The sequence below is a fragment of the Erigeron canadensis genome, chromosome 8, assembly GCF_010389155.1.
Source record: "Erigeron canadensis isolate Cc75 chromosome 8, C_canadensis_v1, whole genome shotgun sequence".
NCBI classification, from domain to species: domain Eukaryota; kingdom Viridiplantae; phylum Streptophyta; class Magnoliopsida; order Asterales; family Asteraceae; genus Erigeron; species Erigeron canadensis.
This window is the reverse complement of record NC_057768.1, coordinates 47,666,199-47,692,986: the sequence shown is the minus strand read 5'-3', so window position 1 is coordinate 47,692,986 and position 26,788 is coordinate 47,666,199. Positions and strand designations below refer to the sequence as shown.

Sequence of the window (26,788 nt, the reverse complement as noted above, 5' to 3'; positions counted from 1 at the left end):
TAAAAAGATAAATATACATATATATACATAAGCAGTAACAACAGTTAACCGTAAAAACCTAAGAAAGAGCTCGCCGAAAAACCGAAGCAACAGGAAAACCTAAAAATGAGTGACCGGAAAACCGAAGCAACACCACCAGAAACCCCAAAAAGCGGTCACCGGATTACATGCAGCCACGATCTAACCAGAAACACCATCAAAGAGTTCAACAGAAAATCGATTCAACCAAAAAAGGGGTCACCGGAAAACCGATTAAAGTAGCCAAATAGCCAACTACACCCTTGCCAAAGCCAAACAAAGATTTGGCCGTAAAAAAGTGAACGTTTCTGGCCGGCAACCACCAGAAACCCCAAAAAGGGGTTTCCGATCTTACCGAAATAATGGTGCTATACGTTAGGAGCATCGGCATGTATTCCGACAATAGAAGCCAAGAAAAACATAGAAATAACCTCAAATCGAAAAACCCCCAAATGTTCCGGTTAGGTTTCCGGTGAAGTATTGAAGTTTTGGCACAAGAACAAAAAAAACGGTCACAAGGCACGCTCACAACATTCACAAGGATCGGCCAAAACTGACCGATATATATAGTCAAAACTAGCCGATTGAACTTGCCGAACCTAACCGATGCATGTGCTATAGGGTTGCTAAAGAGCCGATGCTAGCCTATACTTTTTACCGATAGAACTAGCCGACTACACCCTTGCCCCTTATATTATTTGTTATATTGAAAATTTGTACGTAATCGGTCCCTTAAGATATGAACCAATGATTATTAGATGATATTAGTAAGTAATGAGAAACGCACTTTAAACCATGTTGATAACCAAGATATATTAACTGTAACAAATGATACTGAATACGATAGTAATGGTATATATGTCTGATCATTTTGGGTTTTGGTTCAACATATATTAATTGCATTGGCGGATCCAAATTAAGCATTAACCGCATGGGAGACCGGCCCCAACAATTTGTAGTCCGACAATGAAATTTTGATATATTAATTTATTCTTGATTTTGGTTAAAATTGAGAAACAACAAAAAAAAAACTCATTCATAAAATGAAAAAACACCCTAACAATGAAATTTTTTGTCAAAATGTGTGAATCCGCCATAAGGATATCTGAAATCTATCGTGCAGATATGTCCGTTTTATGTATACATGTTTGTGTGGAGAGGGGAATAGAATTTAATTATATTCCAACTATATATTATTACAAGCACCTTGTATCGTAAGCCCATCTGGTGGGGTTTAATTTGTTCTATATCCGATTTGCATGAATTTGCACACTCAATTTTACATCAATCTGTGTCACGTTTTTACGAATCTTGATCAAAAAAAAGTTTATGTATATAACATTTAGTTGTTGTATACAAATATTATTGTTCTATGAATAAGATTCTCGGAAAGAAAATATATACTTTGAAAAAATATCCCTATATGCTTTTAAAGCAAAAGAGAAAAGAATCCCAATATATATGTTGAAACAAACTAATTAAACTAACTAGATATAGCATAATATTATACGTATAATTAACAAACAGAAGCTAATTTTCATTTGCAATGCAACTAACATTCGTCACGGTAATCAGATGCCTATATGATACATTCGGGATCGAATAGGCATCAGATTATGATACCGAATTGAAATAACATGCATCAATAATCAGTAATAAGTAACGTCTGGCATATTTATAGAACATATCTCTATCATCCTTATCCAATTAAGTTAATTATGAAAAGACAATATATAGTTGTAGTTTTTGATTAGTATTATAATTACATGACACAGCAGGCGTTAACGTTATCATCGTTAAACATGTTACTAACTTTGTCGTCCCCTCTTTGGCTGACATGAATACTTCCGTGCTTGTCACCCAGGTTGTATCCATGCCGATAGTAATTGTAGGTCTCTTTGTATTCAAGGGTGGTGTCCTTGAAGTAGTTGCTTGATGATGTGAAGTATAGCGGGTGGTTTGGGTAAGGCCAAAACTCTGCCCTCTTCCCTGCCCTCCTCACCGCCTTCAACACCTTGTTCCGATCCACGTATCCAATCACTGTCACCTTCTCTAGTTCTAGCTCCACCTCTATCGAGTCGACCCCTATATATGTATATATTTCAATAATCATATCATGCATGCATGATTAGAAATTCCCGTCTAGCTAGCTATATATAGCAATTAATTGTATAAGTAATTAAATTCACACATATATATTACCTCTGAGCTTGTAGATGGCACTCTTGACTACCCGCTCACATCCACTGCAACACATCCTGACTTGAAGCTCAACAGTCTACCAATTAATTAACAAAGTAGTTATTTTTGTTTTTAGAATAAAAGGAAACGAAAAGATGCTGGTATGATCCCCCGCTTTTTAGACCCCAATTACCAACAGAAGGTAAACAACATATATAGTTGTAGCCCCTAGCTATAAACTCCTTTTGTTCATTCTCTTTAATTGCCCTCCCTTAAACAAACTTTTGGACATTAATTAATTACGAGTAATACGGAGTAATTAGTAGTATATACGTACGTAGAGTATGTAATAACCAACTAGGTTGCTAGCAAACCTGTAAAGAAAGAGGGCGACGACCCTTATAATTGGCGTTGGGCATGATGTCGTGTCTAAGGTGTTCTTTCGTTTCATACCTTGCTTGATAGCTAAAGCAGTAGTTGATGATAGCAGAAATGAAAGATCCAAATAGGCTATCTGATCTCATGTTCCCCATAACTAGCTACTATATATTCACGAGAGCGCTAGATTTCTTGGGGTAAGTATATAACTTTATATATTGGAAATTAATATATCCTATAAGAGATATAATGATACGGGAAAAGAGACAGAGGAAGTCTAGAAAAATATTCTCGGACGTTAGTAAAGGAATAATGTCTTGCTTGATCAGTTTCGATCCGATCCTTTGTGTTGGAAAATATATTATTCCAAACAAAGAGTTGTGTTTGTGAGAGTTGCGCGCTTTGATGGCCGGTTTTGTTTGTGCTTAAGTACACACACACACATATATATGCCCACTGCAGGGAAAAAAGCAGCTCACGGGGGCTTTACTTATACTGTACTGGATAGATATATATAAATATATATTTGTAGACATGGACGTGTGGGTAGCAATGTTAAAAAGTACCTTTTTTTCTTATAAGGAATCGCATATAAGCCATGGGAAAATATTCATCACCTGTTCTTGCGCGCATCGACCTCGATCAGCTCGTGCATTAGTCAGTACAAAAGTATTAGATACCGGTAACATAGTCTATATTTCGTATAATTTACGGTTTTTTTTTTCCTTTACTACTTTTGAGCGCAGCATTATATAAACCTTGAGAAAATAATATTTATCACCTGAAAACGGATGGACCACGAGTTGCATCTAGTGTGCACCACTCGTGGTCAGTAGAAAAATGATGAGTCTGGCCACAACGGGTGAATATGGGGGACGTTGTGACGTTCTGAGTAACTCTAGAAAGATGCTAGCTAGAGATATCGATCATATCACAAAGTTAAGAGATTACAAATATCGAGGGCTAATTGCCAAGTGATCACCCATCTACAACTATATATTTAGAACATCGATCTGTTTACAATCAAGTTATTGAAAACAAGCTTTATTTCTAACTATATATTTCCCTACAAACATCAAGAACAATTTATATTATCAAAAAAATAAAAATAGATTAAGATGTAAATTTGACTTTTTGAGTTTTTTTTTTTAAGTTTTACTATAAATATTTCTATTTGTTTTATATAACACTTGAATGACATATATTAATTGATTGAGTTTTAAATGTACGTACTTTTCATTGATATAATTTTCATCAATTAATATATAGCACAAACAAAAATATCTACGGTCAAAATCGGAAGAAAAAGACTTAACCAGTCAAAATAAAAAAATTAAAATTCGACGGAGGGAGTATAATCATGTAAAGTATGATAAATTAAAAGGGATATATATGTGGTCTGATTTGAATCGTTGATCATGGTCGTGTTTATACTTAGTTTTCGTCTCTCGTCACTAGATTATAATCAAGTTTACAAAAATAGATTACTTTGATAGTAATTAGGTTCTCGATTTGATGGAATTGTTAATAGTAGCTCGATCCGTATAATATGTGCTTAGAACGTGACTGCTGACAAGGGGTACAGTAAAAAGAAAAATTGATTGAGTTAAGGAATTGGTAGAGAGATTAAAAATGTCGATAATGCAAGTCACTAGAGGAAACCAAATATATTCCTTCCTTCAAAATCTCCTTTTTCTTCAAGCATCTTTCGGAAAGAAAAAATAAATTATAATCAACAACAGCCACCATCTCTGTCTATCTGAAAATCACCATCTAAACATATATATATATATATATATATATATATATATATATATATATATATATACACTAGTGCTCAGGCCTGTCCAATAGACGGGTAGTCTCAAAATATAGTAATTAAAATTAAAAAATAGAAATTCAAGTATATTAAATAAATATCGAATAAATTAAAATACCTAAAAGTAAAACATAAAACGATTCAAATAAGGCAAAAAGTTAAAAAAATATTGCGTAATAAACATATATTCTTAGTAAATTGATTCTTGATGACAACTTTTGATTTTCTTTTAGTCAAAGCTCATTCAAGAGTGCTTTTTTTATGCAACGAAAAGCTAGCGAGCAAACACTAATTTCTTTTGGTTTCCATCAAATTTTTTATTTTTAAATTTTTTTTGGAATGGCATTTTATTCTACTTCTACTACTAAATTACACGTATAGACGAATTAAAAATGTACACAGTAACTGTATGATTCGAGCAACCATCAATATGACCAATATCATAATTTAATCAATACGAAAACTAAAAAAAATATATGAAATTAACTCCATATAAATATTGATTTCAGTTTACCCCTTATTTTTCAACTTTAGTTAAATAAAAAGAGAAACAAAAAGTGTCAGTATATAATTTGAAAAATACCTACCAATTCATCAACAAAGATCATCTTGAACGTTTTGATTTTCTTTGGGTTGTTTCACTCCGAAATAGTCTATACATGCACAACACGAAGTCGTAGATGATGGTTAACATGTGTTGGCTTAAGATATTCAAGATGAACTAATACGGTTCTATTTTTTGTTGTTAAAAAAGAAGCCATAATGAAACTATAATGCACAACAACTAAATTTAAAGAAATAATAATCAAATTTTATTCAAAATCATAAAGATAATATATATCTTTCAAGTTTAAAAAAATTTGTTTTACCTTATTTGATTAGAATTCTTTCTCGATCAAGTGAACATAACATTCCATATCTATTCCATATGTACGTATGACAAATCTTATTTTAGTAATAAAAAATAAAATTTTAATTAAAAAATATAGAAAAATAGAGGATTAATTAGGATAAAGCATTAGGCTCAAATAGAAGAATTAAGGGTGCCAAGTGTACCCCAACCCCCTCTTTTAATTATATTATTATAGATATATATATATATATATATATATATTCCCTTTAGAGATACATAGTAACCACATATATACACACACATCTACTACACGTTATGCACACCATCTATTTATCTGCCATAATGAGACGTTGGGCCTTTTTTTTGGGAGACATATAAACAAAGAGAACCCATGTTGATTGAGTTTCTACCCTTTTTTTTCTTTTTAATTATGTTATAACCAACTGAGTGATCAGCCATCGATAGTGCAGATACATAACGTACATAATGGGTTAAAAAAATCTAAGGTATAAATAAAATAAGAATACAACTTTGTTTATTTAAAGTGTATTCTACTTTTGTGTGGGGTTACTAGTGTATATATTATGTTTGGTTTTTAGAGCACCCTTAAGGCCCTAATGGCACCGTTTTCAAAACTGAATACGGTACACACCATCACCATAAATCATATTATATTTGTTTACATTTTTAGGTGAGTATGAACAAATTAAAATTTTATTACGCTTTTTAGTGTATAGAAATATATTAAATTAAAAGTGTGTGGAAATTTCTTCACACTAAAAAGTGTGTAGAAATAAAAGTTACATACTTTTTAGTGTATAGAAATTTTCATACACTTTTAATTCAATATATTTTTACACTAAAAAGCGTGACAACATTTTTAATTTGTTCACACTTACCTAAAAGTGTGAACAAATGCAATATTATTTGTAGTGCAATGACGGTAACATATTGAGAGTGTATTGGGTGAAATTATAGTGGCTACCATGGAAGTTCTCGAGAGTTTTTTTATTTTCTTTTATGAAATATATTAGTAAAACCTCTTTCTAATACATTTTCTTCATATTTGAACAGAATACGCAATACATTACAATACTATCTATTTTACACTTTAACTAATTAATCCAAAACTACAAATATATTTTTACACTTTAATAATATTAGTAATAATACAATAATAGTAATATTGATGTTTTATGATAATAGTAATATTAATAACTTAGAAATTTCATGTCGCCCGATGGACGGAGTAAGTTTTTAAAAACGTTTGCGTTTATGAGTGGGGTAACCACAAATTTATGAGAGATAAAAAAAATGGAAAACCAAATGTTAAAAAAATAAAAGAAAAATGGTAAAATGTATTAAAGGTATAAAAAAAACAAAATGTTACAAAAGATTAAAAAAAACAAATTATATAAGCTTAGGGGACTGAAGCAATAAAATAGAAACAGAAAGGACAGAAAGTAAAAAGAAAACAATAGAGGGCCCAAAATGTAAAAATTTTATTCTTAATTAAATAATAAAAAAAAGGGGTGAATGGAGGGGGGGGGGGGGGGGGAGGTTTGAAGCTACAACCTCCACCCCTTAAGACATGGAGACCAACCAACCACTCCACCAAATCAATTTTATCTATACTCCCTATACAAACTATCCCCCTCTCAAATTAAATACTCTACCTTTAAAATCCCTATTTTACCCTTTTAATTTACACTACCACCAAACCCTTTATTCCTAAATCTATATATATATATATATATATATATATATATATATATACTATATTAATAAACAAACTAACCTTAATTTTAACACATTTCTAACTCACACATTAAATCTATCAAATATGTTCTTAAAATATTTTACACCCATATTTTTCCAAACTATCTATCTCATTTATTAATTAATTTAAATATTTCCACCTAATATCTCTATTATATTTTTAATAAAGTTATTTACAAAATACACATCTCATAACCATAAAATAACTACATTACCATTTACATCTATTACTTTAAGCTTAATAATCACATCGTTAACACTACCGCCACTAGCACCGCCCGTTGCCGCCACTGCCGCATTGCGCGGGTACCCTTCTCGTGTTTCATAATTGCTAATCCTTTTATTTATTTTTTATACGCATATGAAGACAAGAATCCACTGTTCACAATTTATTCCTTTATTAGAGTATATAATATAATATTAATAATAATGATGATAATGATGTTTTATATATATATATATATATATATATATAGAGTTAAGTTATTGTGAGAACTAAATTTTTGTCGAGAACCATGAGAACTCATATTAGACAAGGATAGTTTGGTAATTTTGATGTATATTATTAAACTATGAATAATTAAATAGCAAATTGCTCCTTCCTAATTGAGTAACCGTTCACGACGTACGATTCAAATTTAACTTTTGATATAATAAAATCAAATCTAGAAGGTTCATTAAGTGTAAATATTTACAAACGGCGAACACGTGTGAAACCAATGTTAATTTATACTAGCACATGAATTGAATTAATAAATACAATAGATCTTTGTTTTTAAAGAACTAGCCTTAGTACCCACGCGATGCGGCGGGGCATAAGAATAAAACACTGGTTAAGTAACGGTATAGTGTTATTACATGAATGTATACAACTCAAGTGTTTCTTAGTCCGGTAGAAAGTGCAAACCGCCGTTGTTGTTTTATAGTGAGCTTGATCAATTATTAAATTCAGTAACGCATGTGTGTTTTTTTGGTATACTATATGAGCAACTTCAGGGAAAGGAAGGGACACGCGTAAGGTTTTTTTTAAGGGTATCTTTGGAATTCAGGGATAAAGTTTTGATGGTAGTATAGATTAAAAGGGTAAATTAGAGATTTTAAAGGTAGAGAGTTAAATTTTAAAGAGGGTAGTTTGTTTATATAGATAGTATATATATGTGATTCAATTATACAAAGGCTATAACTATAACCTCCTCATACGTACGTGAACATATGTGGTGTAAAATAAATGTACACATACGTACATCTCAAAAATGTAATAAAGTCGTCGTACTTGTTAACTTATATGTACACCTCAAAAAGGTGCACATGTGGATATATATGTACACATATAAATCAAAAATGTGTAATTAGACGTACATATGTTTACACGTATAATTAGATGTACATATGTCGTCAACTCACCATGATGAAATCTGTACATATATAACTCATGTTCATATGTAACAACTTTATTGTATTTATCAAATTTGTATTAGGTACTTACACATATCATTTTTTTTTATAAATTATAGTTATTATATATAAGGTATATAAATTAAATGTAATAAAATAGATACAGAGTATTACAAAATGTTTGATTGAAACTATATAATATATATGGCATATAAGTCCTTGTTGTATACGATTGTCACATATTGCTTTTCGAGTATAGTAACAACTTTAAAATGAAAGTGTATCCAAAATTAACAAATAAACTAAAATAGACTATACACCGAAGCATGATAATAAGAGAAAAAAGAAATAACATGGATCTAAATTATGTTTCAAAAGTCAAAGAGAGAACCGAAAAAGTAACGGCTTATGCACTTTTATTGATATCACCCAAAATGGCATTCCTAGATTACCCTTTCTATATTATTAAACGTGTACTGATTTTTTTTATTATTTAAATGCCATAATTAATTATAACCATTGATTTATTCATTTGATGGTCAAGATTTAGTTCTCGACATATTTTTAGTTCTCATTTTATCTTTTTACTATATATATATATATATATATATATATATATATATATAAACCTTGCTCGTCTTCTTCCTTTGACACACACATATGTGGTTAATTTAAACCTATCGATGAAAACCTCTATCATTCAAAAATCTGGACAAAATATCTCAACCAAGTCCACTATTGATATGGAAAGTAAATACATGTAACTACCTCGAAACGCCCCCCATATCCCCACCACTTTTTTTTGGTAACCCGACCACTCTTACTTTCTGCAGCGAGGGTCGCTGCAAAAAGTGAAAAAAATTGCGGGCCCCCATGTCTATAATGGTAAATATGGCAGAATAAAAGCGGGCCCCTTGTCAAAGTCGCTGCAAAGGGCCCGCTGCAAAAAATCTGGTCGGATTACCAAAAAGGTGGTCAGGTTACCAGGCGCCCCTCGAAATATACATAAAAGAAAAACTTGAACTTGAAACATTTTCTCGTGAAACAAATCACTTGTGACCACTAAACTATTAGGTGGTGGTTGAGTTTGCCATACTTATAATCCATTTTTCATCATAACGGCTAAATTAACAAGAAAGGCTTCCACAAAGAGCATAGAGTTTAATGTGCTCTCATCCATGAAAATGTTAACACGGGTTTATATATGTCAACATCTTTGAAGCCTCGAAGTCGTAGCAGTTGAGTTTACCACATAAAGTACGTACAAGGCAAAGTCAAGGAAGGATAAATGCACCTTTTTGCATTACCTAATACTATGTTAGTATCCCTGCAAAACAATAGGATTTTTTTTTTAGAACGGCGTGTTAGTTGGTTAGTGGTTCGAACCTTAACAGTGACATCTAAACGGGCAGTATACTAGTGGTTGGAACCCGAAAGCACCCCTAGAGACTAAGGGCGAGATAACATAGCCCGCACGCGTCTAAAGAGGTAAATGTCCGAAACCATAGGAAATTGAGATTCGATCCCTGGTATCCAACCCAACATCCCCTCCCTCAGAACCCTAAAGAATGCCCCAAATAACCACTATCAAGTAGTTGCAAATGAATGGGATCTCTTTAATCAAGTTCCATGATCTAGCAAGAAATAATTTAAAACACGAAGTTAAGAAATGAAAGATAGAATCATAAGAAATGAAAATGTAATAGAGAATGAAAATAGTTAGAAAGAAAATGAATTATATCGTTTAGTAGAAATAGAGAATAATATAAGAGGAATACAAAATTTTAATTAACAATCAATATTAACACATATAATATCCTTGAAAAAAAAAAATCATTCCCACCCATTCTCTACAATGTAATGGAAAGAATGAAAGTCATTCCTACTTTTCCATTCTCATTATCCGTTGTAACCAAGCAAGAGAAATGTTTCTCATTCACTTTCTCCAGTTTCTATTCCATCTTACCAAACACCCCTTAAGTACAATGGGTCGGGCTACATGAGTAAACACTTTTAAGATTACATTTATTACCCAACTTAAGTACGTATAGATCTATATCGTGGATACAAACTAGAATTCCCGACGATATGATCATATCAATTTACCCTATCATGAGTCATGACCAATGAATTACTCCTTTTTGTATATATTTGTTCAAATGGAAAAAATACCCCATTCTTTTTTAATATTGAAAACGCATCATGCTAATTAATAAGTGATCTCTGCATTTTATATTTAGAAGGACAATTTACGATGCTAGATTAGAGGATAATATGAGAGTAGCAGATATGTACAATGAAGGAAGATGGAAATGGCCAAATGAGTGGATAACAAGATTTCCGTGCATTGGAAATATTGAAGTTCCTAATTGGCAGAATGATAAAGAAGATATAATACAATGGATTAATAATAATAATCAATATATGGATTTCAGTACAAAACAGGCTTGGGAGGATCTTAGGATTAATGGGCCAAGTGTTGGTTGGAGAAAGGTGATTTGGTGTTGCCCAGACATGCTTTCATTCTATGGTTAGCTATTCAAAGGAGACTGGTGACACAAGATAAAATGGAAAAATGGAAGTGTGATGGGACCTTTAGGCTTTAGATGTACTTTTTGTCAAGAAGGTGCTGATAGTCATAATCATCTTTTCTTTCAGTGTCCTTACTCTATGAAAATCTAAGATTGCATGAAGAGTGTGACTCAAATGTTAATTATGGGCTTTAGAATGTAGAATTTTGTTCAGGAAATTGCTGATAAGAAAGTGCATAATAGTATTGGTGTAGTTGTAAGTAAGCTTGTTTTGGCTGCTTCTGTTTACTATATATGGCAAGAAAGGAACTTCAGGCTTTTCAGGAAGGAAGAGAGAAATGGGAATGTTTTATGCAAGCTGATACAATATAATGTCAGACTTAAATTGCTTGCATTGAAAGTTAATTAAGAATTCTAAAAATATGAAGATAGTGGCTGCTAATTGGGATCTCTGCTGGAGGAATAATGCTTTGTTTGCCAGTTAGTGAGATGTTCTGCATGAATTACATGCTTGAATGATTGTATGCAGTCTGGACTAGTGTGTGCGATTGAGAATAGAGAGTGATGCAAGATGACACTTCTTGGTTCCTTTCTAGCACTAGGTTGGATGTGCAGTTCTTGAATTGTTGTTTATTACTTGTGTATTTTGTGTTTTGTTTTGGTGTAGTCTTGTATTTTTGAAATATATTAGGTTGTATAGTGCATGGATATGGCCATTGTATTAGTATTTGATTGTAAATATTTTTTTGAGATAACGCAATTTCACCTTTAAATAACTAAAAAATAAATAAGTGATCCACTCATGAAAAGTATCCCACCTATATCCATTCTTTGATTAAAGTATGTACACCATATTTATATATTTGCTCTATTTTAATGCTCGTGATATATAAAACTCGTATCATGATCCCAATAACTCTAATCCATTCCTTTAATCGAGTGCCTGATCCATTGACACCCGAAACAGAGAATAAGGAAAAGGTGGTTTTTGATTATTAAATGCTTTTTTGCATTAATTTGAAATTTATTTTGAAGTATGGTATTACTATATCTTCTTGGTCTTAATATATACTCGTAGTAAATGTACACTTGACAGGTCATAGACTCATAGATGACATACAACTTATCCCCAATGGGCTTCTTCATGCAGGCGTTATAGCCCAATAGCATTGGGATTTGGGACTTCAATGTTATGCCGCTAGAGAGGTACAACCGTACAAGTACAAAATGCACTATTTACATAATTTTTTTTTATTTTTTTTTGAACTAGGTACTTTCGAAGCCCAGCCTTGCGGGGCCACACTTATTGTTGTTTCGCTTTTTCATTTTCAAATACAATACCATCAACCCAACATCGTAAATTGTTTTAGTCATATTAATAATTTCGTAAAACATGATGTTTAAAAAAACTTTCCCCAAAAAAGCAAATATATTTATTTAAAAATAATAACACAACCATATTTAAAAGTTGTGTTTCTATCCAAAGCCAAGTTTGTTTAATACTCCTATTTAGTGTCTTAAGTGCCATATCGTTTTGTGGCCTTTGATAAGATATATGTAAAATAAATTACTAAAAATTTGGCTAAAAGATATATCAAATAAATCACAAAATAAAAACAATGTTACCAATTAAAGAAACTCAAAAGTAAAAGAAAACAAATTTTTTGAAAAAAACAACAAAATGAATATAAAAAAACTAAATGAAATACATGCAAAAGAAAAATTTACAAAAAAATAGCTAAAAAGGTATATCAAAGTATAAAAAAAAAGTTATTGAAAAAATATTACAAAAAGAAAATAAAATAAAAATAAAATGTTAGTCGTACAAAAAAAGCATAAAAATAAAGTTTTAATAAAAACTATAACATATTGTTTTTTAAAAAACTAATTTTGTTTAAATAGAAGCATGTTATTTAAGTTAACTTTATATAAAATATCAAAAAAAACAAAACAAAAACAGAAATATATAGGTATTTGTTCAAATAAGAAACTCCAAGGTTATACATGAGAAAAAAAAAATTAGAAAGTGAGGAGGGGAAGGTCGAACCAAGGACCAATCTTATAAAGATCTAATGCTCAACCATTCCATCAAACTCATATTATTATTCATATTCAACATATGTTTAATTCATACCAATAATGCATATAAGGACAAAGTGCTATTATTCACATCCAATCTCTCTTATTATAGAAGATAATTAGTGATGAACCATATACATGTTCCTTTTTAAAATAATAAAAACTAAATTTAGAGAAAATGGCGCAGTTAGCAATAATTGACAAATTGGTCTCCTACACCCTAACTATTAGCAGAAAATGGCAAGGAGCATCGACAAGAGAAATCGGGTCAATTAGGCCGATCGACATGAACGTTGGGCGAGAAATTTTATAAAAATTGTGTGTAAATATCTATTTTAGACTATTAAAGTGGGGATATTGGCAAGTTAGCTCCAAATCGGCACTACACCATTTATTTTGGCAAGATTTAGCAAATTTTGACATTGCTATGTGACAAGTTATGAGTGGCTATTTTCTTTGCTAAAGATTGGTAAATCGGCACTACATCCTTGCCCATAGCTTATAAATTTTTTTTTTCTTTTTGAAATAATATCTGGCGTAATTAAGTTAAAATAGAAAACATGTAATTATGTATCTGTTTTTGTTTTGTGTAATAATAATTGGTCCCTGATAATAAAATAATAAAAAATGAATAAACAAATCTCTTATATAAATAAAACACTAGAATTTTTTTTTCTTATGTGGCATGCTAACATTTTCTCTTAAGCTATTTTCTACAAATTTATGATGTCATAATTACTTTTTCTTTATTTTCAAAAAACTATTTTTCATATTAGGCCTTATGTTATCTCTTTTGTTACATATTAATTTTGTAACCTTATTAATATGAAAAAATAAGCGATCGTATTCTAGCTCTTTATTTTTAATTCTATATCTACCATTGATTTGTGGTAGTTAGTTTTACTTTTATTTTTTATAACATAATCGATTTTATATATTAATGTTTATCTTTACAAATATATTGTTATCTCCGTATCAAAAATTATAATGTATCGACAACAAATTACATACAACAACAATAACAACAACAGTACCTAATCCGGCAAAAGCCATGTTTGGAGAAGTTAGGAATGTAGACAGCTTTACACCTACACGAAGGTAGAGAGACTGCTTCCAGAAAGATATCCGGCCAAAAAGAGGCAAAAAATTGAGAGGGTAAAAAGTTTAGTAACCATACATGTCGGTTGTGTCGTCTGACTATATTACAATTAAAGAAAAATAGCAGACACTGCATAACACACTTTAGCGTAAAATGAACAATACAAAGTAAAAAGGGCATTTAAACCTATTAAACATCAACCTACATATGTAATAAACATGTCCATGTGCATACATCCAAGTAGAGATCCAACAATTACTAGCGATATGTGTAAGAACTCCCTTAAATCCTCTCACAGCAAGCCAAAGAATCAAATAGGATTGAACCAGACATACATAAAACTCTCCTAGATTACATATTTACATACATAAATCTATATATTTTTTTTGTTTTAACCTTTTAATTATACGGCCCGGGTCGAACCCGGGTTGATTAGCTAGTATATTTAATAAAAATAGTACAGGATGGTATTTTGGTCATTAATAACGTACATACACATGTCGTTCTTTCAACAAACGTAATATATATGTCCGTTGCTGGGAGTAGTAGTGGTGATTGGGGTTGATTCCTAGTGGTGTTTTAGTGAATAATAGTGAGGGACTGAGCATCTTTCAGCTATAAATAAACTTCATGATTAACATATGTTATAATTATTTTAGTCCTACCAACCAATGGCTAAAATTGATTTTTTGGCGTAATGGGAATATGTTTATCTTTTTAACAGAAAAATAAAGATAATAGCCTATTTGAAAAAAGTTTTACTTTAGCATATTGTTCCTTTTATTAATTATTAAAAGAGCGACTATATCATGTTCAATGGTAAGGGGAAACAGAGTGGTGGCTGTTGGAACCATGTTAGTGTGACCGTCACTGATCATGTATCATTTTTGATATGATAATTGATGAAAACTGAAATCCCTATGTCTAGGTAAATATATGATGAGCGTATTTACTCTTAGAGACGTAGTATAGGGTTTCCCATTAAGTGATTGTAACTAAGAGGACTAATGATACACACATTAAACACCAAAAGGGTTGAATATGTAAATACTAAAGGGTTGAATGTGTAATTACTCTCATTATAAATAGAAGGTAATTAACCCTAAGTTAAGGTTAATCCCAACACATAATAAACCCTAAAATTCGTGAGTATATTCCTCTCAAATTCGTGCATCATGTTCCAGCCGAATTACTCATCCCATTATTACCCAATCACTTTGTTATGGAAACCCGAAATCAATAGCAATTATGCTTTATGCTCTTACAGGTTCCATAGGACGATTGGTGATGTTTTAGCACTCGAATCGAATCATGTTTATTTCAACATGTGGTATCAAAGCCAAGTTACGAGCTATAAGTCATGATTTGGTTCGAATTTGATGAATTTCGTGAACTAAAAATTTGCAGAATAAGAACTTCGTGCTGACGTCACACGAACTTCGTGCTGACGTCACACGAACTTCGTGCTGACGTCATCACGGACTAATGTTCACTTCGCGCTGACGTCATCCTCGCGCTGACATCATCTTCGTGCTGATGTCATCATGCCTTCTGCTCATTTTCGCGCTTACATCATCTCTAACTCGCGCTTACGTCATCCCGAATTCATGCTTACGTCATCACACGAACTTCAGCTATCTTCATACGCGAATTACATACAAACTCGTGCTTACGTCATCACGAGCTTATGACAACTTCGCGCTAACATCATCACGAACCGAATACATCTTCGTGCTAACATCTCCATAACTAAAGGATGTCTTCGTGTTTACATTATCACGAACTTACTAACTATTTCGTGCTTATTAAGTCACCAGTTATGACTTAAGTTCGTATTATACTAAAGAAGATCTTAGCTGATGAATGAGTTCGTGCTTACTATTTTACCCTATAATTTTGTGTCTGAATTTGTCTCTAACTTTTCAAAAATAATTTTTTCGATCCCAGCCAGGGGCTCTGCCCCTTGGACCCCGCTCCCAGGGGCGCTGCCCCCGGACCCCCGTAATGTGTGGGGGCTTCGCACTAATGTACATGGTTTCATCATTTGTGCCCAAAGGTCAAATATGATTCTCATGGTGCGTTCTTTTCCTTTTGGATAATGAACACTAAGTATATTGATTTTGCCCAAAGGTGATTTAATACACTTTGTGTGCTAAAAGGAATATTTTTCATGCATAAGATACACGATTCTTAATTTTGTGCCCAAAGGTCAAAAGATAAGCGTTGTGCCGCATGACCCTAATGCTCATGTGTACTTAGATATTAGTTACTTCTGGCCAAAGGTGATGTAAATCTAAGTAGAGCCTTATGTCAGCTTATTGTTTTGGTGTTTACAATAGGTTACCTATCACTGGCTTCATTAGTATAATGGTCTTAGTCTCATTACTTTTAGGAACATTACTTTAGCCTCTTACGTATTTAGGCATTACGTTAATTCCATTACTTTTAGAGACATTACTTAATAAGCCTTAGATATCTAATTATGTTATTATAAGGAACATTATTATTAGTCCTTAGTTAAGTTTAGGCATTACTTTAGTTCCATTAGTTTTATAGATATTGCTTAGTCTGCCTTAGATAGCTAATTATGTCACTATAATCTTATTGCCCTTAGTTTTAGGCATTACTTCAATAATCTTCTATTACTTGTATCATAAATTGATATCCTCCTTATTTCCACTGTAGTACCTAACTTAAGCATTAAGCCACATATTGACGCAAACTTTGCTTCATGAAAAGGTTAATTACCTCTAACTCTGGAGATGCTAGACCTTGACTATGTCATTCGCCATAATGAACCCACTGCTATTACTACTAACTTTTCCGCAGCTCATAAAGCGAATTTTTAAGAAAGTGGGAAAGGGCAAATCACTTGTCACTAATGATGGTCAAGAACTTCATCAATCATAGTATCTGAGGGAATGTATAAGGCGTATGCAAGTAGCTTAAATACAAAGGAAGTAGCAGTATTTGTGAACACATAATGAATATGACTGACATGACTCATAAGTTTAAGAGTCCTAAAATGGAAGTCTTTGACAATTTTCTTGTGCATTATCTAATGACCCCATTGCATGCTCATTTTGATACCTTCAAAAATTAACTTTAGCGCTATGAAGGATAAATGGTCGATGAGTGAACTAAATGCAATGTGTGTGCAAGAAAATGTTCGTCTTAAGTTGGGCCAACCTAAAGTGTTCACCTTACTGCCACTGCTAATTCCATTAAGAGGAAAGATATGACAATAATAATACTGCAAATAAAGTTCAAAAGGCTAATCATGGTGCTGTTGCTTTTAGCTTTAAGTCCTTGACTAGCAATCCTAACTGCAAATTCTCATTGTGCCCAAATTGCCTTAATTTCAAGGAACTGCTAGCTAAGAAAGGTAACTTATTTCTTGTAATATTTGATTCTTTTATGTTTAATGTATCTTCTAATACATGTGTGAGTGATTCTAGTTCTATGGTTCATGTGATTAACTCAACATAAGCATTCCAAACAATTCAGAAGCTATCAAATAACCAAAGAAAGCTTAGAGTTGGAAGGATTGATCTCTTATATGTCGAAACCATGGAGACTTATGATTTACATATAAACACTTGAATTTGTATTAGACTAGTGGATACCTTATGTGTACCGAGAATTTCTCGGAACCTTGTATCCATTTCTCTAGTCTAACACCTTGAAAGTTATGTATTAATTCATGGTTACGACGATATTGCCATTACTCATAATAATGAATTCCTTGGTCATAGTTTCTTTAAGACAATTACTCCATATAGTGGCATAAATACCTTAGCCACATCTCACGAGTTTGCATGATACGACTCATAAAGGATGGAATATTACATTCTCTTGACTTTTGTGATTTTGAAACATGTATTCAATGGCTTAAGGGATTAAGAAAGGAGCCACTAGAAGTTCCAACTTGTTGGAAATAATTCACTCTGATGTTAGTAGCCCCTATCCCGCAAACATCTCAGAACATACATCACTAATTACATTTATTAACGATTATTCATGTTATATGCACCTATATCTGATCTGAACCCTTAGAGACTTTTATTGATCTTAAAGTTTTGTTTTTTTAAATCAACTTGATCATAAAATAAAAGTTGTGAGATCAGATAGAGGAGGTGAGTATTATGGTTGACATATTGATATTGGTTAAGCTCTTAATCCTTTCCATAACTTTTGAAAGGAACAAGACATAAGTAACCAATATACCATGTTTGGTTCTCCTCAACAAAATTTTATGTTGCTAAAAGGAGAAATAGAACCTTAATGGACATGGTGAAAAGTATGTTTGTCAACACTAACTTACCTACTTTCCTTTAGACTGAGGCCTTACGCACAACTGTTCATATACTCAATAAGAGTTCCATTAGAATCTGTCCTTAAGACTCCTGAACAAAAAGGAAACTGAGTCTAAAATATATGAACGTATGAGGCTGTTCTGCCAAAGCATAACTCTATAATCCTAACTTAAAGAAACTGGATCCTAAATCCCTTAGCTGTTTCTTTATCGGTTATTAGTTTTATTGTCTTTCCTACTCTACTAGCATTATTGACACGCAGTATGTCACATTTCATGAGAACTAAGAGATCAATAAGAGCACGACAAATCATAACTTAAGATTTGTAGGAAGTACAAGAAGCGGGGGGAACCACTCGTCGGTTATTATTACTCCTCCGATAACTCCTCTTGTACCCAACGCTGCTCCTAATATCACTGATCCACCTTCTCCTAATCAAAATCCTAATCCTCCTAATAGAGATATTACTAATGTTAAAGCATCTTATTAATAATGCTAAAGCAAAGCATCTTCTGTACTAAACCTGAAAATCAACTCAGGAGATCATCTAGGTCACGCAAGACCATAACTTTATTGATTTCATTATTTATCTGAAGTTGAGGACATTGGAAAGCTTACTGATCCTACCTCTTATTAAGAAGCCATTAATAGCGATCATGTCGCTTAGTGGAATGAAGCCATAATTTGAGAGCTTAATTCCATATAGCATAATGACGTTTGGGACTTGGTTGAATTTCTTGAAGAATCCAAATCTATAAGTTGTAAGTGGATCTTCAAAACCAAATTAGACCCGAATGGAAACGTCAAACGCTATAAGGCCATAACCATTTGCGAAGGGCTTTACTCAAAAGGAAGGAATCGATTATCAAGAGACCTTATCTCCTGTCTCATAAAGATTCTTTAAGGATCATCATGGCATTCGTATCTCATTATGATTTAGAGTTACATTAGATGGATGTCAAGACCACTTTCCTAAATGCAAACTTGCATTAAGAAGGATACATGTGAACCTGAAGTTCCATAAAGTAAATAGCACATGATCTGCAAGTTGAATAAGTCCATATACAGGTTGAAGCAAGCATCACTAAAATGGTACGTTAAGTTTAATGAAGTCATAAAAGGACACGACTTCCTAAGAAAATCAAGTGGATTAATGCACCTATCTCAAGATCAGTGGGAGTAAATTTACAATCCTTGTTTTGCACGTGGATGATATACTTGCAAGTAACTACTTGGATATGTTGCATGAGTCGAAGCATTTACTTTTCGCAGAATGTCGACATAAAAGATCTCGGTGATGCCTTTAATGTCACAGGTATCGAAATACATCGGGATAGGCGTAATGATGTTCTAGTTCTTTCTCAAAAGACTTATATTGAACACATCTTTGAACGCTATAACATGCAACACTAGACACCTACTATAGATCTATTAGTAAAAAGGAAATGTATGTGATTGTTTCCAAAGTCTGTACATTGAGATTAAAGAAAGGGCAAATGAGGATGATACCTTACTCATAAGTAGTTGAGAGCATTATGTACGCTCAGGTCTGTACTCGTCCAGATATCACTTACATTGACGGTATGCTTGGGATTTAAGTATATCATCCCGGATTAGCATATTGGAAAATGGCTAAAAATGGTTCTACGATATCTACAAAGGACCAAAGACTACATATTAACTTATAGAAGAGGTGACAACTTAGAAGTAGTGGGATATTCTAATTCCAATAAGAAATCTACTTCTGAATGTATATTTATGATTAGCTGGCAAACCTATCTTTTGATGGAGTCATAAGTAGAAACTGACTGCAACGTCTACCATGATGTCTGAACGTTCATAATTTCATGTCATGAGATATTGTTAAAGAACCTGGTCAGTGGACTCGAAAGTCGTCAACTTTATTATTAGACCATTGAAGTTTACTGTGATAACTCAGCTACCGTAATTTTTGAACAGTAACAGTTCAACTGGCGCTGAGATGTATCTCGATACAAAGTTTCTGTTTTACGTTAACGGAATGAGGAAAATGTTCTTTGTATTGAGTACATAAGTACACATAATATGCTACTGGATCCAATGACCGAAGGTCTTCCTCCTAAAATTTTCGTAGGATACGTATCGAAGATGAGGCTTACTTAGAGACATATTATGATAGCATGTTGTACTTATTGGTCATTATTATTATGTGAATTAAAATTTTCCTCCTTATTCAGATTTTGTTTGTCTATTAGTTACACTTCAAGCTCATAACAGTGTAAAGACATTACATAACAAAATTTGTCTTAGTCAATTGATCATTGCTTATTAGTTTTAAATTTAAGTCATAGTTTGACTAGCGGGGGTCCTGAGTTGATGTTCTTCTCTACGACTGTACTTATTGGCTATGATTTCGGTTTAAAATAAAATGAGTATTATTCCGGAACTTATTTGAATACTCATAGATAAATGATCGCTCGGTCAAGTTGGGGAATGTTGGAACCACGTTAGTGTGACCGTCACTAATCATGTATCATTCCTGATATGATAATTGACGATAACTGAAATCCCTATGTCTAGGTAAATATATGATGGGCGTATTTACTCTTAGAGACGTAGTATAGGGTTTCCCATTAGGTGATTGTAACTAAGAGGACTAATGATACACACATTAAACACCAGAAGGGGTGAATGTGTAAATACTAAAGGGTTGAATGTGTAATTACTCTCATTATAAATAGAGGGTAATTAACCCTAAGTTAAGGTTAATTCCAACACATAATAAACCCTAAAATTCGTGAGTATATTCCTCTCAAATTCGTGCATCATGTTCCAGCCGAATTACTCATCCCATTATTACTCAATCACCTTGTTATGGGAACCCGAAATCAATAGCAATTATGCTTTATGCTCTTACAGGTTCCACAGGACGATTGGGGATGTTTTAGCACTCGAATCGAATCATATTTGTTCCAACAGTGGCAGGTTGGCAAAGGGTTGGCCTAGCCCTCTAAGGTACACCGCCACCATAATAAAGGGGTGAGAGAGGGTTGAGGTTGAGAGGGCTTTTAAGCCGTGGAGGGTTGGGGAGAAATGTTACCTTGGAATGTGAAAGGAGCGGAGGGGGGATCACCTGCTTTTGACTATCTTTTTAATAATTAATTCGGAATGGTTGAGAAAGTGATGAATACCATGAAAAATGATTAGGAGGGTTGATTGAGAGGGTTGAAAAGGAAAAATAAGTTGGAGGTATATGATTGATGGAATTTGGGAGGGTTGAGACTTTTAACTACATGACTCCTTTCCCCTAAGTAAGATTATAAAAAATGAAAGTACAGACTATCAAAAGACTGTTTTTATGTAGTTTTTTAGCCTTTGATACGTTCAGTCCACTATTATCCCCGATATCATATCAAACTTGATGGCGATTTTTTTTTAGTACATCATTGTTTGGACTTTGGTTGGCTGCTAGCTTGCTGATTGCAGCCAGCAATTTGTCAGCCTTTTCTTTTTGTTTTTCATTTTGAGTTTGAACCTTTTTTTATGTCATGTTTTTAAAGGTTTTACATATATACACACATGTAATTTAGTTTAATTTCTCATATAAATATTTCAAACGAGATATATAGAGCCAAATACTTTGTAGTAACATCAATATAGTGAACCATTTATTATCGTCTTAATATTATTATTCTTTTGAGGTTGGGTATTGTAAAACAAATATTAAAGCAAAATAAATAGGACAAGATCTTTAGATCATGGTTAAATTGATTAATGAAGATTCACGAAACAATTGATGCACGATGATTTTTATGATGCATTCAGTAAAAAGAAACCTATTGTTTTATTTGTTTTACTTTAATATTTATTTTATTTTACCTAAAACCTTATATTTATTTGTACATATAGTGTGAAAAACATGTGCCAACGTGTGAGTTTTTCAACTCGTTTTAAATTATTAGTGAGGTTTAGTACTTTAGTGAAGGTTAAATGATTGGCCCAGAGAGTTACGTAGCTCACTTCAGCCTTTTGGCCTAAAAGCATAAACGAGAAAATCAGAAGCTTCTTTTTTTAAAAATGACTCAAAAATATAAATGATAGTTAAATAGTGGATTATAACTTCAGTGCTTTTGGGCCGTATGAGAAACCAAGACACTACTCAATAGCGTCCCGGTTTTTTTTTTTTTTTTTTGCCTTTTGAGTTAAATCAAGTGTTCCCAAATGGGGTGTGATAGCATCATGTGATGGCCATCACATTGGTGATAGCCCTTGAAGAATATGAGTGATACGGTGTGATAAGGGTCTATTATGATGGCTACCACCGAAAGAGAGAAACCTGGTCTTCGGCCCGTCAATCCTTTTTCTTTGATATTACGTCTTTTTCAATTCTTTGTAATTGGGTATTAGATTCATTGCTTACGAAGTTACTCTTTTCAACAAAATATAATAGCTAGTTCGCAACATTATTGAGTATAGTTATCGAGGCAGATGAATAATGATCGATAACCTATGCACGTTGCGGCCATATAACCTTATCTATGTGTAGCAAAGAAAAACCAAAAATCATGGTGTTCCCTATTTCCTACAAAGAGAAAGCAAATAAGCAGGAGGGAAACATGAAACTTAAACTCGCCTTTCTTTTCTCTAGAAACACATCATAATTAAACTCATGTTTAATAGGTTACCTAGATTTGTTGTTCAAAAAATGAATATAATTATGTTACTTAACTCATCTGGCCGTAGATGTTTCAAGAAAGATTAGTTTTCTTTCATTGCCCGGGATAGCAAATTTACAAATGGATGTTTAAAATTTGGGGTTTGCTAGCTGTATTTACATTACCATAAAATTTAGGGGTGAACTTTTAATATGGAAGGTGCAAGTTTTTTATGCACGTTAAATACAACCCTTAGGGCTGCATTTAGCATTTCCTTTAAAAAAATTTATAAACTAACATTCAAGGGGATTTAAAGCAAAATGAATTATACTTGAGCTAAACTTAACTGTAACTTAAAGTTAGATGAAAATCCAACGCTTATTTTATCAAGTTCATTTCCTTTCTAATACATTTGGACAATATTGTGAGGTTCTATCTGAAAACTGATAATACTTTAATTTAATTGATTACTAAGTTTGTATGGTTTGTGGATCCTTGGTAGGGCAAGACTCAAGATCTTGAACTTTGACCTTTTGGTTTTCGACAACTGCTTTCACATCACTAGAATCTTGTATTTCTTTGTTCTTTCCCCACAGAAGAATGTACAATCCTACCACCACGATAGCCGATCCCACTAGACTGTTCACCAACAATGGGACACTAATAAATGATTCCGTAGAATTATAGATGAATAAAAAGTAGCAAGAAAATGACAGTAAGTACCTTCCAAGATGTAATGGTTCATGAAGAAATGGAATATCAAATAGAGCTGCTATCATTTGAACTAAAGGACTGAATGCTGCACTGAAAACTGGTCCCCTTTTCTTCACACACCATGACATTGCAACGAAGCAAAATCCGGATCCTACAATCCCCTGTATCAATGCAAGATATGTCAAATGAATTTGGTAAAGGTATGTATGTGACCTGGAAAGTCAAATGGCAAGCTTTAAATTGATGTTTTGGAAATCCAACTTTCTTTTAGCATATTATAACATAAAAGGAAACATAATGAAACATGAGAAGGTGTTGCGGGTTGCTTACTGAAACGTCTTGTCTAGGTATTGTGTTTTGATACTAAAAAAAACCACGTTTATGTGTGCTACTTGGGATTGCTTAAATGATTATTTTAGGGTGAAACAATCTGTTTTTGGAGTTGTTTAATTATTCTAAACTATGCATAAAAACATAAACAATCATAATAAGAAATCACAAAGATCTCTGAATATAAGAAAGTTATATAATGCCTTTTGACTTACTGCATACAGGACGCTAAAGATTTCTAATTTGCCTTTAAGAATCCACGAAGAAAAATCTCTCTTGACAGACATGCTCAAGGCAAAAGATTGGATGGCACCAAAGAACATCATGATGGTGGTGCTAGAATACTGCAAGGGGTATCTTTTTCCAATGTTTGATTGGACCAGAAACCACGACGACCACAATATTGTACCTGCAACCAATGCCAAACACCCCGAAGTCCACCTTGCTTTCTTTGTAGCTAATAGTGAGCTTTGCCTGTTGACAGATTGAACATGGATGGACGTGGTCGTTGCTTGTAGGTGAGAATGGTGGTTAAATAGAGGCACTCCTTTGTAAAGGGTCAGTACAGTTGCACCTCCAACACAGACTAGTGTCCCTATAATCTTGGCTCTTCCGCCATTTGATTTTATATTCACCCTTTCCAACCTGAACCAATGAGACATATATACACATAAAACCTCTATATGTATATATTGAGAGAAATGAGATCAATAGATTTGAAGATACTAACCCAAAGGGTAATGACAGGATAAATGTGATGACAGGAACCATGTTGAGAAAAGCACAAGAGAAAGTGGCAGATGTGTATTCAATACCAAGAAGGAATAAGTACTGTGTGAGTGATGCCCTGCACCATAGAAAGCTCTAAATATAGAAACTATCACTACAAGGTGGAAACTTTAATAGCTATGTAGCTACTAACCCAAGAATGGCATTCAGGAAAAGATAGAGTATTGTGCTATATGTCAGCTTTGTTTCGCTTTTCCTGCAAGAAAATTTTTAGTATTTACATCAAATGATCACAACATATGTACAAACTTTTCATTCTTAAAAAATAGGGAAATACAGAAGTACCCTTCAAAAAAGAACGCTACAGGGGCTAAAAAGATGGTAGCGACAGTCAGGCGATATGTGATAAAGACCAAATGGTTTAGTCCATCTTCTATAACCTTTTTAAGAAGTACATTAATCGTAGCAAAGACGAAATGGACAACAATCATAACCAAAACCGGGTACCATTTGGTATAGCTCTTATTTCCCATGGATCTTTGGAGTAAGTAAAGGCGTGTGAATGTGGTTAGTAGACAAATATTGTCACAAATGGATAAAAGACAAGTTGAAAGAAATTTCTGGCGGTGTCTAAATAGGGTGATATGATACCGAACAAGTGATTTGTGATCAAAGAGCAAAAATTTCTTTAGATCACATCAAATGCTTTATGCAGACAAGCTATATTTCGCACGGGTTAAATAGCAGGATTTCATATTCTATTTTTCAAATCTCTTTTGACTGATCTTTCAAAGTATTTGTGACATATGGAAGTTGGGAATCAGCTGCTATCATCAAGCATCATTAATGCATAATCTACTCATTTACAAATGGGAAAAAAGATATGATGCATGCTTTATGCTTTTTATTTACAAATACAGAAACCATAGTAGCCTTCAGGTTTCTTCTGTTCATTGACATTACTCAAATGAAAGTGCCATGTGAGCATTTCTTCTTTAAGTCATTAACATTACTTAATGTTGCACTATAATTTATTAAGTGGAGAATACAGAGAAAGGTCTATCTCTCTCTATATATATATGAAAAAAAATGGTAAATGGTTGGGAACCCTCTGGTTCCATGTACCATATTGGTTCCCTGAGCACACACCGACACCGCATTGAACTCATGTCCGGTAAGTCACTATCCACACACATGGGATTTCAAGATATAGTTTTTTCACTTGCCTTTGACAGTGTTGAACCTGTGACCTCTAGCCTTAATCTGTGGGCCCATGTGATCAAATGATAGCGATACCACTAGGATTTAACCCATTGGTTATATATGTGTATATATGTATATGTATAATAATATAAAAAATAGAGAGAGGGATAAGCTCCCTTGGATTAGCATCTGATGCTAGCTTTAGTTGAAACTTAAATGGAGCATTAAAACTACATGCAAGTAGAGAACAATATGTCAAGTCTATGTAGAGGCAAGTAAAGTGAATAGCACTACACCATATATTATACCTTTCTCATACAAATAAAGCAAGATATATAAATTGTATAATTTAGTAAATGAAACAATGTTTAATACACATTATTTTAAAACCTTAAGATTCAAAGAACAAAAAAAGAAATCCTATATATATAGCCAAACTATTCCAAAATACTAATGCATCTTGTGTACTTCAACTGTTTAAGTATCATTAAGGCATACGTATTTAGTAAGAGAATATTTTGGGTGGTAAGAAGGGGCCATGCGATTATTAGCTGTGATCATTCAACTAATAATAATTACTCGTATAATGGTAGTAGTAGTAGTAGTCAGATTAGAGACCTTTAATTGAAAGATTAAATTATTATTTTATTACACTATATATGATAGTCTAGCTTACAGATTGTTTCATTGATGATTAAATAAATAATCAAGCTAGGATTGATAGATTTTT

At 32.8% G+C, this 26,788-nt stretch overlaps 2 protein-coding genes across 2 annotated transcripts; both read right to left on the bottom strand.

Moving 5' to 3' along the window:
- Positions 1-1,648: 1,648 nt before the first annotated feature.
- LOC122580381 (heavy metal-associated isoprenylated plant protein 30-like) lies at positions 1,649-3,014 on the bottom strand. The gene is made up of 3 exons (XM_043752652.1): positions 2,574-3,014; positions 2,221-2,296; positions 1,649-2,103 (listed from the first exon to the last, which is right to left on the bottom strand). The coding sequence occupies exons 1-3, from the start codon at positions 2,730-2,732 to the stop codon at positions 1,781-1,783; spliced, it is 558 nt and encodes a 185-aa protein (XP_043608587.1). The 5' UTR covers positions 2,733-3,014; the 3' UTR covers positions 1,649-1,780.
- Positions 3,015-23,552: 20,538 nt separating this feature from the next.
- On the bottom strand, positions 23,553-25,446 carry LOC122580593 (WAT1-related protein At3g30340-like). Its single transcript, XM_043752860.1, has 6 exons — positions 25,201-25,446; positions 25,049-25,111; positions 24,857-24,973; positions 24,342-24,771; positions 23,806-23,957; positions 23,553-23,721 (listed from the first exon to the last, which is right to left on the bottom strand). Exons 1-6 carry the CDS (start codon positions 25,386-25,388, stop codon positions 23,553-23,555), a joined length of 1,119 nt encoding a protein of 372 aa, XP_043608795.1. The 5' UTR covers positions 25,389-25,446.
- Between the last annotated feature and the right edge of the window lie 1,342 nt (positions 25,447-26,788).